Source organism: Bombyx mandarina, chromosome 08, assembly GCF_030267445.1.
Source record: "Bombyx mandarina strain Sakado chromosome 08, ASM3026744v2".
NCBI classification, from domain to species: domain Eukaryota; kingdom Metazoa; phylum Arthropoda; class Insecta; order Lepidoptera; family Bombycidae; genus Bombyx; species Bombyx mandarina.
The window spans coordinates 15281622-15298725 of NC_143215.1; the positions used below are offsets into that span (position 1 = coordinate 15281622).

General features: G+C 40.9%; 1 protein-coding gene across 14 annotated transcripts in view; it reads left to right on the forward strand.

Annotated features, from left to right (window-relative positions):
- The window catches only part of HDAC4 (histone deacetylase 4), a 102103-nt gene that overhangs the window by 80203 nt on the left and 4796 nt on the right, over positions 1-17104 (forward strand). For 5 of the 14 annotated variants that reach the window (XM_028183911.2, XM_089729326.1, XM_028183912.2 and 2 more), the window contains 10 exons: positions 2245-2363; positions 4956-5027; positions 7956-8063; positions 12107-12298; positions 13050-13114; positions 13867-14015; positions 14717-14821; positions 14973-15334; positions 16623-16819; positions 16953-17094. In XM_028183911.2, coding sequence (XP_028039712.2) covers positions 2245-2363; positions 4956-5027; positions 7956-8063; positions 12107-12298; positions 13050-13114; positions 13867-14015; positions 14717-14821; positions 14973-15334; positions 16623-16819; positions 16953-17094 — 1511 coding nt within the window. The remainder of the gene's footprint in view (positions 1-2244; positions 2364-4955; positions 5028-7955; positions 8064-12106; positions 12299-13049; positions 13115-13866; positions 14016-14716; positions 14822-14972; positions 15335-16622; positions 16820-16952; positions 17095-17104) is intronic. The other 9 variants (XM_089729330.1, XM_028183917.2, XM_089729327.1 and 6 more) reach the window with 6 other exon arrangements.

Sequence of the window (17104 nt, forward strand, 5' to 3'; positions counted from 1 at the left end):
CTTGGTTCTTGAGACTCGGCTCGGCTGATTCGTTCAATCGCGAACAACAGAATATATCCAGTTGGATGCGGTCTCTAATATCTAGATCAAAGTTCGCACCTTTGTTATTCTCTCGGCTTCGTCGGTTTGCGTCTCATACTGCACCAACTGAGTGCGAATTTTATTTCTCCACATGCGTAAACTATGAAATACGGGTTGTTTTTTTTTATAAATAGGCGGTCTATCTCTCGCGAATTGACTAGAGTAAAGAGGTTACTGTTTTTTTACCTTCGGACAATGGTAGAACTCTCAATCACAGTAGATTCACGTTGCAACGGCTGTCTCCGTAGGATATGTAAATGTGTGTGCTTCTTTAACATGGATACGTACTAACGGCTAGTGTTCTGTTAATATACAGTTTACTGTACCTTCATTTGTTCCCACATCTGAACTACTCTTCAACGACACGTCACTCGATGCGTCTGAACACTCAGAATCTCATTTGGGTGCTCTTTTTTAATGAACCCAATTTTACGCATTATACCAACAATAAGAACATTTTAATTGTGGATGGGCGTATAAATACCACCGACTTACTTACGTTTTACGGACCCCGCAATAATAATAATAATAATTGGACAAATAAAACATACTGTTGTTTTATAGCTGCAGTTTAGGTCGTCAACAATGAACGCAGCTGATATTGTATATTATCGAGTGTGCCCCGCGTGCTCTAGATTCAGCGCCTGTGACCCAAATTCCCTAATTATTAGAGGCAGCTGCATTATAGATTTATCGGTATCCGACGATATTGCGCTCTATGAGCAATTAAACAATATTGTTAGCTATTCATTTGTCGAAGACGATAATTGATATCAGTTATTGGAATTACAATTTTTATATTTTTTCATGCCATTCACAACGACAATCCGGACCGACTTCTGCATTGGCAACTGTTGTTACTCATTCTGCGAGCGCTTCATTTACCATCAAGATAATAATTTTCAATATTTTAAAATCATCAGCCATTTTAATGGGTCGAGAGGAAATCGCTGTACGCGGCTCCTAACCTTGCTCGTGGTGGTGTGGGGGTCGGAAACTTTACTGATGGCAGTCCGGAATGGTGAGCCCGTAAGGGTAGGCACCACTGTAGCCTGTATGTCGGGCAAAGATATCATGCATACCATTCGAAGGGTGGCGCAGTTTTTATACAACTGAAACTCTGATCTTATTTTTGAAGACTGGTGTCGGGATTTACATCATGATGTCCATGGGCCGTTTATAACTTAAAATTAGGTGGCCGGGAACTCGTGCACGGGATTACTGTAATAAATAATTAAGTCGAGGTAAAGTTGAGAGAAATCCAGAGGTTTAATTGAGAACATTTACTTTGCGCAAGAACACTCTATTGATGTTTTAATACTTAATACAAAAATTATTACGACTTCATCACCGAAGAGCCAATTTTACCAAGAGAGGAAGTAGCCAGTGTTTCCCGCAATACAAAAATATAAATTTACCAAGTATTCTACTATTGCCAGTGTTTTAACAACAGTACAATCTGAAACCCTGCCGTGCTTGTGTCCCAAGTGCCTAGATCAAGAATGATCAAGAGCGCGTATTGTGAGTCGTCACGATGTTGTCTATGCAATACCTTTGGACGACTTATGTATTTGGGCTAAACGTAGCCCTAGGCTAAGGATGTGTCTGACGAACCAACAGAGTTAATGGACCCCCAGTAGTCGTTGAAATTATAAGTTTGGATATTATTATGGTTCTATTGTCAAAGACTATTTATTATACTTCTGCATATAATCACAGATTTCGCCAATACCACACTATAGAAAAATAATATTAAAGACAAACAATATTAATCTATTCTCAATTTGACCGCAGACTTTAAACAATAACAAAAGTTTGACAATAAACAAACAGTTTATATATGTGTGTTGTATCGAATATATGGTAGTGTGTGTAAAATTTTTATTTATTGGTTTAATGTATTTTTTATGCAAATATATAAAAAAAATATTAACATTCTGCACTCCTTCTCTATATTCTCTATAAGCTTGGGAAACTTCATACTCCTCTGTCCGCGTAATTTTCATAAAAAAGGGTACAAAATTTTTGGTTCACGTATTAATAAATAGATATCTAAACGAATTCAACAAAATAACGTCCTCGCCCTCAAACGAATTGTAAACGTGGCGCCATTAAACGCTTCGTTAAAAATATAATTAAACTGTAATTAATTATTGGTTCCAGCTGAAATGGCCCACGAGGGCCCAGCAAGGACGGAGGGCTCGCCCCACCACACGCCCTCGCCGCCCCACCTCCCTCACCTCCCAGTCACCGACTCCGGCTTCCATCATCAGATAATGCAGGTGAGGGTCTCGGAAAATAACAGGCGCCATCATCAGCTTCTTCGTTCGTGTACCGCCGGTCGGATGTGGTGACGAGCTATTGACGGATCTGTATTAATGTTATTATTTATAGTAGATCAGCCCATTTGCTTCGCGTGTCTCTTGTATGGACTTGTGGCCTTGTATGTAATTGGTATAAAATGTGAATCGGTATACGAGAAGTCTCGAATAGTAAATAACTTTACCAGTAGCTCTAATATAGTTTCACCAATAAGAAGAATCGGCAGGAAACTAAAGGCTTTCTAGATATTCGTATATCTATATAAAAATGTCCACGTTCCAACAAATTAACAAGAAATCCTAGAACAATACATAAAATGGCCAGGTTTGCACTGCACTACGAAACAGCAAATATTGTTTATCTAAATATCATCTAAATTAGTTGTGAAATGACATGGCAATTAATATAGAGATGGTTATGAGAAAGTGATGTACTGCAATATATATGGTTGTCCCTCTCGCACTCCGACACTGATGACGTCATGAATTATTACGTGAATCCTCTTTGTTATGTGATAATTACCTCAAAACCAGATTAGATTTTCAGATTGGCTTTTGTCACGAATTCATAATGATTATTTAGGTAACGTGCAGTGTGTTTACTAGTGCTCACGGTTAGCATTCTGTTGGCAGTGAATGGCCATTATTAGATACAAACGTACCAATTGGCTACGAGCTGCCTGCTCGTTTTGCCGATAATAATAACATGCTAATAATAAACATGGCAGTCGTTAAATTTATAATTTTCACACAATTAAAAAGCTATAAAACATCAGAATCGAACACCAGTCCCCGTGACGACGGGTGAACGTGTCGTGGCGACGTGTCGCCGTGACCTTTCCAAGTATACTGCAACAAAGGCCGGCTCGGTCCATCTCGCATTTAAAATTAAAATTTCCAACCAGTTTTATTTATAAAACACCGAACGGAGCGCTCGACCAAAATAAAAACACCACACACAGACAACTTAACACGCATACATACACACTAAACGCACACACACAAACGTGCGCTTACATACAGACACATAGAACGTATGTACACGTGCACTTGTGTGCAGCGTGTATAATATTAGTATGTAAGGCGTGTGTCGGTTTATTTACATATAATATCTCTTGTGTGTTTATGGATATTAAAATTTAAATTGTTTCATATCAAATAAGCGGTAAGCGGGAAAAATATTTTGCAAATAACAGACTGCGAGGAATGTTACTAAAACCAGATCGAATTGGACGGAGTATAAGAGCTTAGGACTCGGCGGGTCACCAGGTCCAGAATTGAGGCGACTAAATTACCAGGTTTTCTGTAATCACGGTAACCAGAATGTCAAAATGTTTATTGACAATGAAAAAAAAGAGAGAAGCCAGGATTCTGTTTCAATATGGTTCGAAGGCAGACGAATCTAGTAGTCCTCTTTATTTAGAATCGTTAATGTCTTTGTTAAACATCGGCAATAAATCGACCAGGAGCACAGTTAAGCTGCGTCCTACATCTAATGACACGTTGAAGAAGAACATGCTACGCCACGGCCCTGCTGACAAGCTGATAGAGAAATTCATGCGAATGTCACAAAAATGTTCTCTACAAACGCCCCGAAGACGCGATATTGTATATTGATTTATTTGGCACATTTTCTATCAGTATTTCGCCAGAGTCGTTTTTTTTCGCTACCTATGCTGATAGCCTTGCGAGGCTATTTCAGCTTCACCCTAACGTGTGTAAGTGAGCTCATGGGGCTCAAACCAGAATGCTGCTAACACTGACCCTAGCAAGAGCAGTGCTACGCAGAATCTACCACCGGATCGGAAACGCGACCCATTGAGAAGATCCGGCGAGAAACTCAGTGGACTGTGTCTATAGGTTAAAAGAGTCGTGTAATAATCGCGTCGAAAGAACACTCATAGGGTCTTACAAGAGTCATGAAGATCCAGTAGCTAGGCCACCCGGCGATATGTTTCCCCCGCCCACGTCGGACGCGCAAAACATCCGTAACATGTTCTATTCGCGGCGCATACCGAACGACCGCCATTTTTTTTCACCATCACACGAAAATAATGCATGAGACGCCAAAAATACACGAGCACGCTCGCCGAGGGGAATCTTTATGTATTTTTTCATCTATTTATCGTTTCCTGTCCGCGTTATTCCTGGTTGATAAACTAGATTTTTGTGATAGTACATGTGATTAGAATTTCATTTACATTAGATTTTAAAAGCACTGTGAAGTGTTTCGTGTCATGGCCCCCGGTCACGCTAATAGCCAGTGCCGGTTGCTTACGTGCGACCAAAACCATGCACCAAATTTGTGTTGTTAATAGCTCCATTATCATTAAATATGTAAACCGTGTCTTACACAAGTTTTTCTGTTCTATTGTAATCTTAAGATTGAGATATCTGCGACTTGTGAGATTCCAAGACGGATCGAAAAACATTTTTATTTGTCAGTTTAGTTTGTAACTTTTGGAAACCGATGCACAATTGTCCCTTACACTTGTTATAAAATTTGGGTTTTTTTTCCAACATTCATATATCTATATTTCCTTTCGTTGTCAGAATCACAGTCCAAGAAAGAATCATATCGTGGAGAGAGCCAAACAAACGTTAGAAAACTCTTTCCTGCAGCAAGTGAGTTCAAGAATATCCTTCTCGACGTGAGGGGCGAGAAGTCGGATACCCACTTCTCAACATTTCCAATTAAAGATCTGAAATATTGAACACGGACCCTCTGTTTCGCGAATCATTATAGCTTGATTCATTTCAAATAACGACGCCTGAACAGAAAGTCGAGGGTGGAAGCTGTGTAAAATTAAGAAATGTGATTAAAAAGTGGATATCCGACCTTTCGGCTCTAACGTAGAGATTTGTAATATTGTACAAACGTATCATATTCAACCACCACACCTAGTTCGAAAATAGCTTAACACCTGACCAAACATTTGCACTGCGTTGTGTGTGTAACACGAAGAACATTGTGTGTCGTAGCTTCGCAGCCAAGCATATCGTAAAGTTCATGATCATTCAGAGAGCAGTAGACTGGACATCGTGACGAGGACCGATGTTTTTTTTTATTGCCTTTGCAGGCAGACGAGCATACGGCCCACCTGATGGTGAGTGGTTACCGTCGCCCATGGACTTCAGCAATGCCAGGGGCAGAGCCAAGCCGCTGCCTACCGCTACGTGTTCGCTCCTGGTTCCTGGTCCAGTTTCAGTTTATTAATGTAATCATGAATTCAAATCTAAAAAAATAACAAAGCATAGCAAAGACAAAACAATTTCCTTCACCAGTTTCTGCTCTACTTGTCTGTGGAAAATAAAACCTGTTGAACTTTCTTGTTTTTATTTTCATAACAAAACAAAAGAGAAAATTTAGCACTTAAAAGGAATCTAGTTATGGTCGAGTTTCGATCATTGGCTGAGTGTGGTTAAATTGTGAATTTCTAAAGAAAAAGGTAGTTAATTAAAGTGGTTCGCCAGTTCTTCTCAGGACTGTGACTTTGTAAAATTTATTCTTAGGTTGAACATGTTTGGAAAATAACTTCCAAGAGAATGATGATCAGTATTAAATTTGCAGTGATATCTCTTGTATCTGCGATAACCTTTGAGTTCTCTATTTATAAACGAATCGTTCTATTAAGATAGCTAGTGTTATAAGTATGTACATACGTCTGTAGGTGCTTAAAAAGAGATAATTCCTACAACAGGTTACAGTAAAATACTGGAGGCCGACATGCTATAAGTGAAGAGGATGAAGGTCTTGCCATTTTTCTTTTCGTGTGTTTTTCATTGTACATTTTCGGATTTTACCGTTTTTATGATCAGGAAAATTTTCGAAAAAATATTTGTATTCAACTATTGCTTGGATTAAGCGCAAACGATGCTGCGTCTTCTTGAAAATGATTGATAAATAAAATGAAACAGTACATTTTGCTTGTCCGTTGTATTTTAGCTGCGTAGATGGGCAGACGAACTCACTGGCCAATTGATAAGCGGTAACTGTAGCTTATAGAAATGGTCACAATGCCAACTCGAAAAAGCATTTAGGCAAAATATCAAAGACCCAAACCGATGTGGCAAGAGAAGCCTTCCAGAGAGAGAAACTTTTATAAAATGTCTGCTGGGTAAACACCTACTGGTAATAGCTTGAAGGTGGCTCTTATGTTTACGCTAGTTAACTAACGGTATCTTTTGTAAAGGCTCTTATATTTACTGTTTTTAATATCGAAGATTGCTCGAAAACACTTACCAGTTATTTAACGGGTAGTGTATTTAACATAATCACTATCACTGTTTTGAATTTAAGAGATTGCCTAAGATTGGTATTTATTGACCAAGAATAAAGAATTTTCAGATACCGAATTCCAGATAATGAAAACATACATAGCAAATGAAAACCTGAGTTTCAAGAAACTATCTCATAAAAGTTAATTATGATTAATGTTAACATTCATTAATTTACTTTCCAATGACTCCGCGTCCGTTTGTGTGTTCAATATCGCCCGTTTATTCATAAAAGCGTAGCCCATTTGCATGTTCACAAATTTATGGGGTATTTGTGAAAACTACGTAATCTAATAATAATTTTGTCATGCAATCTATCCCTGCTTCTACATTTCTCCTACATCTATCTAGTTTGGCAGTTCAAACATTGCATAAGATGACCTCGAATTCGAATAGGAAATAACTCATTGCATTCCATGTATTATAAATAATTTGGAGACGCGATTCGTGAAATGGTTGAATAGGATACAGTTTGTACGTAAAAGATTTTCGATAATGGAAACTCGTGGGAAGTAACAAAATGGCTTATGGACGCTTACAAAACATAACTTTTGAACAATATGTTATTAATACTATTAAATTATCAGTTTTATTAAATATGATAACAGAAGTGTATGTATAATTTTTTTTTCATTTTTTATCATATCATATATTATGTTCTAGTATTTTCTCAAGGTTTCGCCATTGTGATTAAAATACAATGAACAAAAGTATCAATAAAACATTAAAAGTACCTTTACTTAATCTCGCGTTTATTAATTCATTTCATAATTTCAAAAACTTTACCGTTCTCGAGATTCTAGACAGTTTTTGTAAAAATAATATTGGTATTAAGACTTTTTAATTAGAGCACTATATCTTAACCAGACATGTTTCATTTGATTTACAACGCGTGGCATAGTTAACATGATAACCTGAATTCTTTGAAAGAGTATATTCTATAATACGTATAGTTTTTCATATTTAAAAGAATCAGCGGCTCTGGCGAGGTCCTACCCTCGAATGTAGAAATGTGTAAATGGCGCAAAGCGCCCTTTTTTAATTCAAGGTAGTTTGTGAAAGAACTCTTATCGTTCTACGTGTACTTATTTACACTACACTACTCGATTGAAATCTGTGAAATAATTTGCTTTCTTATACGTCAGCGGCTAACCGGGTCAGTGTGGAAATTGTAACTAAAATATAAATATAAGTCATTTTTTGTGGTCTAATCCTTGACTTGTCGAGTCTACGACAACAGCGCTCATTATTGAATGACAATTGTTTCTGTTATAGTTGAAGAAGCAGCAACAGCTCCAACAGGAGATTCTGCTGCAGCATTTCCAGCAGCAGAGGCAACAGTTGGCAAGAGAACACGAGAACCAGATGAGGGAACATTTGAAGGTAACATTTATGATCTAAGATTCATTTTTGATTTGATGAATCGCGTTTTGAGGTTGCGCGAGTTAGTCGGTATTATCAGTATTTCGTATTGCCCTTTGTTGTACGAGGTCAGGGCTCGACCAAGAGTTCATATCGAGGGGTGAAAGAATATTTAGCTTAAGCGACATTTCGCTTAATACACGACATTTAACTTTACGTTTTATTTGGTATTAGCATCAACAATCTGATGTTTTTGATTGAACTTCAATTAAATTTACCCCATTCAAATAACTGAAGAAGATTTTTTATTCTAATGATAGTTTTTCCAAATATTAAAGTCTAAATGGCTCTTCTGTAAAATATGTCGATCGATCGATATAGTTTGATTTTATTTACCCCAAAACCCAGTTAAGTTACATATTATGCAGTGAGAATTTATAGTATCGCGTCGGATGTCAGAGTAGCAGCAGTCCCGGCCAGAGGGCCCCCGGTGCTCGCATGCGTTCTCTAAAAAAAGAAGCTCACATTCTTAGCTACTCACTTAATTCTTAGTGACTATCTGTGACCTTGCTCGTTCACAAAGCACGCCATAGAAAGCAGAGTATTATATACACTTGACATTGGCGAAATCTAAAAGGAAACGCCATAAACCTAAGAGATAGATAAAAAGAAGCTCTAAAACAATTTCTTTCACATCTTTCTTCGTTTCGCTGGTTTGTGTTTACGTTCTAAAATATAATACTCTCGCTGCAAAAACAAACTGAACTATTCGCGTGCTATAACTTTGGATAACATTGAACGCACGCGTCCGTAACGTGGCTCTGTTTAATAACACGAGATCTTTCCTGTTGTATACGTGTCGTGTTAAAAACTTCACGATATTTTCGCGAAAAGTATGTATATTTAAACGGCCGTCTGGTGTAGTGGTAAGTGACATGGCCACTACACAAGGGGGTCGCGGGTTCGAATCCCGCCAAGGGAAGATATTTGTATCATAAATATAAATGTCTTTTCCAGGGTTATGGATGTTATTAAATATTAAATATATGTATGTGTATAATAAAAATCTTACATTTATATCCGTTACCTGTAACATAAGTTCTTTACGAACTTATCACGGGGCCAGTTAACGTGGCGTGATTGTTAGTAAATATTTATTTATTTATTTATACAGACATGTTGTTGGGCAAAAAAATGGCGTTGCTTAAAACTGTCAGGACGACATCATAAATAGTATGAATTCGGTCGCCTATCTTAATAATAACGACTGCTGTGAGCGAGATCTGGTGGATATCATCAACCGCTGTGGAGTAGTCATGTGTTCAGGTTCGAAGAGTGAGACAGCCGTTACAGATTCGTCGCTTTCTTAAGATGGGTTCTATCTATAGATTAAATGTCGTCGTGGCCTAAAGGATAAGACGTCCGGTGCATTCGTGTTGAGCGATGCACTGGTGTTCGAATCTCGCTGGCGGGTACCAATTTTTCTAATGAAATACGTACTCAACAAATGTTCACGATTGACTTCCACGGTGAAGGAATAACATCGTGCAATAAAAATCAAACCCGCAAAATTTATAATTTGCGTAATTACTGGTGGTAGGACCTCTTGTGAGTCCGCATGGGTAGGTACCACCGCCCCGCCTATTTCTGCCGTGAAGCAGTAATGCGTTTCGGTTTGAAGGGTGGGGCAGCCGTTGTGACTACACTGAGACCTTAGAACTATATCTCAAGGTGTGTGGTGCGTTTACGTTGTAGATGTCTATGGGCTCCAGTAACCACTTAACACCAGGTGGGCTGTGAGCTCGTCCACACAACTAAGCAATAAAAAAAAATAAAAAAAAGACTTTTTTATATTTTATTGCTTAGATGGGTGGATGAGCTCACAGCCTACCTGTGTGTTAAGTGGTTACTGGAGCCCATAGACATCTACCACGTAAATGAGCCACTCGCCGTGAGATTAAAGTTCTAAGGTCTCAAGTTTTTTTTTTTTTTGGATTTGATTATTATTACACGATGTTATTCCTTCACCGTGGAAGTCAATCGTGAATATTTGTTTAGTTCGTATTTTATTAGAAAAATTGGTACCCGCCTGCGGGATTCGAACACCGATGCATCGCTCAACACGAATGCACCGGACGTCTTATCCTTTAGGCCACGACGACTTCGATAGCCAATAGACACGATCCCTGAGCTTCTCATCTAGACCTTTAAAAAAATCCTTAATAGTGATATAACTACTTCTACGCTTCGGGTCCAGTCTGATATGCATTACCTAATAATTACATAATAATATTGATATGCGATTCTAATCTTGCTTCGCTATCCAAACTCAGTCACGATTGCCTGTTTCTAACATATCCATTTTTTTACAAGCTCACGTGTCGATAACTAGTTAGTATACGACCAGCTTCGGTATTTCAAAACAAAAAACCAATTAGTTTTATACTGTCATGTTTATTTTTAATTCGTAACGTAATACTTACATATATAAACGTATCGATGTCGACACACATATGGTTTTGAATTTAGATTCGTATGTATGTTGAAATCTTGTGGAAGGACTACATCAACAGTCTGTTAAGATGGCCAGGTCAGCAATGATCGAAGATAGAATCTGGGTGCTGAGGGCTCTACTAGAACAATGATTTACCAGTTAAATTAAATAAATGTTGAACTAGACATTTGATGACTGGTTGTATATATCAAATACCTTCTTATATGAAGGAGTATCACTGGTCTAAAACCCGGAAAAGGGTTCCTAAGTGGAGCTAATACAGAAAACTTCCACAGGTTTTGTAAAAGTTAGCTTGGATATTTTTCTATACTTTGGGTGCTCACTGAACACTTTGGCATCACATACTGAGAATATGCCGACCTATAAGGGACCTGAACCCCGGCGCAAAAGATAGTCACCTCATCCGCCCAGACGCTCAAACAAAAAAATTAGTTATTAAAAAGAATTACATCTAATGACGTCACTTTGATTCTCTCGTATGTATAAAAATCTTTTATTTTTCACACAAGAGACTTAATAATTGAACATCTTAGGAAAACATAAAACCTTCATTCGGTCAGTGGAAAGATCTCTCTGAACACGTTTCCGTCCACGCGGAGGGGAGTCTGCGTTAACAGCTTGGCGCTTGTGACACAACAAACGTCGAGCTTTGTCATTTGCACTTTGTCGCGAATGTAATTTTTTATTATTAGCCAACGAATTTTATTGTTCTCTGTATGACGTAGTTTAGGAAATTAAGAGAAGTAGGAGACTGCTATGTATTATTAATGTAAAAGAGAGCCAAGAACGAATCAATTCGGAATTTTATTACGATCGTCACAACGCGACTTCGTTATTAGAACGCTAACGACATTATTCTCTGCCTCGGCTTGCTGCTGTAATCTACGCAGGATGATATATTTGCACTCCTGTCCGCGATGTCAGTACGCGACGCGGTACACCGTGTGTTCGTGCTGTAATTTGACTTCACGAACAACTCATTGAAAATATTTTTTTTTTATTGCTTAGGTGTGTGGACGAGCTCACAGCCCACCTGATGTTAAGTGGTTACTGAAGCCCGTAGACATCTACAACGTAAATGCGCCACACACCTTGAGATATAAGTTCTAAGGTCTCAGTATAGTCACAACGGCTGCCCCACCCTTCAAACCGAAACGCATTACTGCTTCACGGCAGAAATAGGCGGGGCGGTGGTACCTACCCATGCGGACTCACAAGAGGTCCTACCACCAGTAATTACGCAAATTATAATTTTGCGGGTTTGATTTTTATTACACGACGTTATTCCTTCACCGTGGAAGTCAATCGTGAACATTTGTTAAGTACGTATTTCATTAGAAAAATTGGTACCTGCCTGCGGGATTCAAACACCGGTGCATCGCTAGATACGAATGCACCAGAAGTCTTATCCTTTAGGACACGACGACTTCAAAATTATTCATTTGAAATAGGAAGAAGCTTTTGTACCTTCACGTGCGACCTCAAATCCTGTCCAATGCTTGGTGTTTAACCTTATTAGTGATTTTACATTTAATTATTTAAATGAAAGTCCTTCGTCCCTCAGTTATGGGAGCAACAGAAGAAAGCAATGGAGGAGGCAGCGTTGCGCGAGGCCCGAGAGGCGCGGGAGGCTCGGGAGGCCCGCGAGAGGCACGAGCGCGACCGCGTCGAGCTGATGCGGAAGAAGGATATACATGAACACAGCGCCAACGCGTCTACCCAAGTTAAACAGAAATTACAGGTAACTAATGTGTATTTGATATGTACTCATACAGGTATAAAACTTCAGTGTTGAACGGTTCACAGAGTTCACAGACCACAACGTGTCTGCTGCTGCCTACCTTGTGACAGGACTCAATTTTTTTAATTTAAAAGATGGCTCTGATACACTTGGAATCGGAGCTCGTGGCATTATGCAATCGAAATTCATACAAGATTTGTAGTATCGTAGAATGTAGAACAGCATTGGGCTAGCCTGATGGTGAGTGGGCGTCGATTCTTGTAGACAATGGCAAGCTCAGGGACGACACAGAACCGCTGCCTCATGCCAGAGATTCCTCAATCCTCGGTGGAAGACGAACATGCCATAGCACGGAGAAACATCCTGCAGGGTCGGATATTGCATGGAAAAAATGATGTATAAGCAACCGCACTGTGGATGAAGCGATATCAGGCGAGAGCTCTGCTCCTGGTGGGCGTAGCGGTTGTGGAAGGGAGATGATGGGGCCATGCCCGACAAAGCGTGGTGCAGCCAACCCGCCGTTACTGATAAAATCGCCCACAGTTGCTCTCGCATTCATTGTTTCGCGATATAAGCATTGACTCAGAAGACGTGGTCTCAGGAGTTTACCACTGCTATTCGATCACTCAATTTCATCATTAAATTTCTTTGTCGCATAGATCCGCATGAACCCAACACAATCAAGTTTCAAACGAAAAATAGAAAATTGCAGTTTACAAATTGAATTGATGTTGACATTTTTTTTTCTTAGGAGTTTATAAAAAAGAAACAGGCCAACGCCAATGGCACCGTGACGACTGCCTCCTACCGCAACTGGTAAGTTCAGGGCTCCCTTCATGACCTGTCCATCTATGGTACTAGTGCCAGGCTCACTTTGACAAAATCAATATACCGCTTAAGTCAGTTATTATCCTGTTTTTATTTGCATTTCTCTCTCTCTCTACACTATAATAACCAGTTACTGAAGGAAATATTATGAAACGGTATTGGCACCCGTAATGCATCAGGGAAATTGGCAAATGTAACAATGATTAGGGACCCACAGATAACAACAATTTTAAATTTGAAATAGTTGAAATATAGGATATCAGTTTATATGACGCAACGCAGATTGACGTATTGACAGCCCCCTTGGCCCCAACCTTGGCTTCAACAATAAAACGTCCTATTCTTTAAAAAGGAGGTCGTACTGTTGTAAGCTTACGTTTGGGGGGAATGATATTTTCTGGCATAACGTATGTGATGTTGTGATATCATCGTGCAAGTCACATGACATTGGATCTTAGCTACAAGTAGTTCCATAGCGACAGGACAAGATGGGGCGACTACTGATGGTAGTTACAGGGCCGATGGTGGTGGCAGAGCGTAATCATGTATGTCACTTTATGTCGCAAAGCAAGTCATGCGGTCCGATTAGAAGGGTGGTGGTATCTCGTGGTATAATTATAAAATAGAATTTAGATTTCAACCTCACAAGCCATGCCTAACATCAGATGGTCTATGAGGTCATCGGCCCATCTACAGCCAAGGAAACTTACGGCCCGGTACAGGTTACGGTTCTCTTGTAGGGGCATAGTGAAGTCTTCATCAGGGGAGTCGATAACGTCGACGGGGGCGACAGCGACGCACCCCTACCGACTCACGGCGCCGCTGCCACTCAACCTCAACGCGCCCCCTCCGCAACCCTCCCCCGCAGACTACCCCCTGCGCAAGACCGGTAAGTCTATCAGCCCTCGATCATCATTTACCCGAGTGTCCTACTAACGTCTGTTGTAGCGAGTGCCCTGACCGCAGCGACCACCATCATCTGCACTTTTATGAATGTTGTTTTTTGTAGTTCGATAACTTGTGTACTTATTGTAGTTTAGCAATAAACATAATCTTATATATCCGTATCGTATGTGCATATATGTATATTATTTCGTTTCTGCAAAATCTTCAAGGTTCGAGAATAGAGTCTTTAGTAAAATCTTACAATTGAGAATTTTTAATTGAAAAAATGTGTAAAGAAGTTTATTTAAAATTAAGCTATTATTTAGATGTGCGCCCCCGTGTACTGCCGACGCAGCTCTGGCTCTGCTCCGGCAGATTTAAAAATGAAATAAATGAACATTCAATAATTCAATTGAATATTTAGAAATTGAACCCGAACTACGGTCCAATTCAACAACTGAAGAAAGAGCCGCTTGGATCTTTCCAAATTTTCAGACTAAATGTGAAGTCGCTGAACTGAATCCCTGTCCTGGTCCCTTGCGGCCACTCCTCGCGACCAACAACTTGATATCTAATCCGGCAATAGTAATATTTGCAATATAGTATCATTATTTATTATAAAATGCATTATAGATTGGAATATATATAGTGTGTGCGTTGTGTTGTGATGCCCAATAACCCGCATGGCGTGAACTAACCTTGCAGCGTCGGAGCCCAACATGCTGAAGCAGCGGCTGAAAGCGCGCGTCATCGAACGCCGGGCCTCGCCCCTCGCGCGCCGCCCGCTCCGGACCAGGCACAAACACCGCAGTGAGTCTCACTTACACCTGCCCCCCGCTGACGGCGCGCCCCGACGTGCTCGCAGATTGGGACCCAGTCCGAGCTCATCTAGTTTAAAAAAAAACATCACTTTAGAACCTTGCAGTGTTGTCGATAGCTAATGCCACACTTGTACTTGCAGACTGTGAGGGTGGGTCCCCCCGCGGCTCGCCCCCCGGTGGCTGCGCCGCGGCTCCCATCCGCGAGGAGGAGGAGAACGGCTCCCGCGCCGCAGAGTTCTTGTTTTCGTCTCCGTCACTGCCCAATATCTCTCTGGGACGACCTCACGTGGGTCCCCGCCTACACCCGCCCCCCGCGGCGCACACCCCGGCGCCCGTGGTGCTGCCCCCCGTGTCGGAAGCGGAGGCGCTGGTGGTGGGTGGGGCGGGGGGCCGGCCGGTGCAGCGCCTCGGTCGCACGCACTCCGCGCCGCTGCCCCTGGGCGACCCGGCCCTGCAGCCGCCCCCCGTGCACCACTACCTCAGAGATCAAATCCGGAAAACTGTACGTACTGTGCTCTCCACTCTGACCACGACTTATCAATAAATACATTTCCTTTATTTTTGGCACTAAAAGTCCAAACAGACATGCCGTCGCAAGTAGATTTTTATTAATAAGTGGCGTAGAAGTTGAAACCTCACTGTCGGGTAAAGTATCGGGAATGGATTATTTGTTTATGGTTCCAGTCTTAAACTAAGCTTTATTTGTTATTGTTATATTGGCAACACTGTTTTCCATTTTGTGTTTTTGTTCGGTGTTGTTTTTAGTTGTGTCGTATCTAGTGTGTGAAGTACATATACGAGTATATTGGACAAGTACATCGAACGAAGATTTTGTCTTTAATTTTGCATCGTCAATGGAATTTCGTATTTATTCGAAGTCACTAACAATATTACAGAAAGCTGTTGGTTTATCGACTTCATCAAAAAAATATGCGTATGAAATCTAAAAACCGTTCAAAAGCGATCGATATGTAAAGGAAGATTTGCCTCGCTCGGCTCTGTCAGACTATCAATGTCTGCAACTGAAGTTAACATCGCAAAAGTGAAAGAAATAATTACCGAAAATCCTCGTTCAAGCTTAGAGAGAGAGATAGCCGCCAAACTTTCTGTTTCTCGAGTCGATGGCTACCATTTTAAATAATAACTTTGGTATGAAACACGTTGCCGCTCGTTTAGTCCCAAAAGACTTGATTTTTCTCCAAAACACTCCATCGCATAAAAGTCTCTGGATACTTGCCAGAAGGAGTTGGACATGGAAACTGGTCAACAAGCTTCGGAGTGACCCCTTCCATTTAAACTGAAACTGAAAAAACCACACTAAAGTGGACCAAAAGTCATGTTGACTGGTTTTTTTTTACTATCGCGTTGTTGTGCACTCGGAATGCTCGCCGGAAGGTCAGACGGTAAACAAAGGATATTATTATTGGGTCGTGTGTGGCGTGTAGGAGAGCAAATTCGACGAACAAAGTCATCACTGTAAACGAATTATTTTCACTCAAAAAGACAAAGGGGAATTCGCGGCGAGAATTGAACTAAATTCCGGAAAAAGCGCTTAAAAATATTTTGATGATTGAACTATTCGTTGGGCGTAAGTGTATTGTTTCTGAAAGAGCATACTTTGACGGTGATAAAATAAGTTTTAATGAATTGCTAACATTTTTGGTATCATTGATCATTTTTCGGTACTTTCTTGACAGGATAGTATAAAAATATCTCTTGTCCCCACAGTATAATAAGTTCTAGCTTGGAGCCAGGTGTGTGTGATTATTTAGTATTTATTTACGTGTTAGGTGTTGACCCGCGCACATGACGCGGCGGTGCAGCTGCGGGAGGAGGAGGGCGAGGTCATCGACCTGACGTCGAAGCGTAGCGATCCTCCCGCCCCCGTCGAGCCGGCCCCCCTCACCCGCGCCCTCTCGTCGCCCCTGGTGGGGGCCAGGGTGCCCGCCACGGGACTCGCCTACGACCCGCTCATGCTCAAGCATGGGTATGCATTATTATAGAGTAATTCTAAAAATACATAAATAATCTCTTTAAGAGTCCGACTTTTCGAATAATGTCCAGTATTTGTGGTAACGGTCCCGCCCGAGCCGAAATATAGTGCGTGCGTGTGCGTGCAGGTGTGCGTGCGGCCAGCACGCCCCCACGCACCCGGAGCACGGCGGCCGCCTGCAGTCCGTGTGGGCGCGCCTGTGCGAGACCGGCCTGGCCGCCCGCACCGAGCGCACCCGGCCCAGGAAGGCCACGCTCGACGAACTGCAGGTACGGGGAC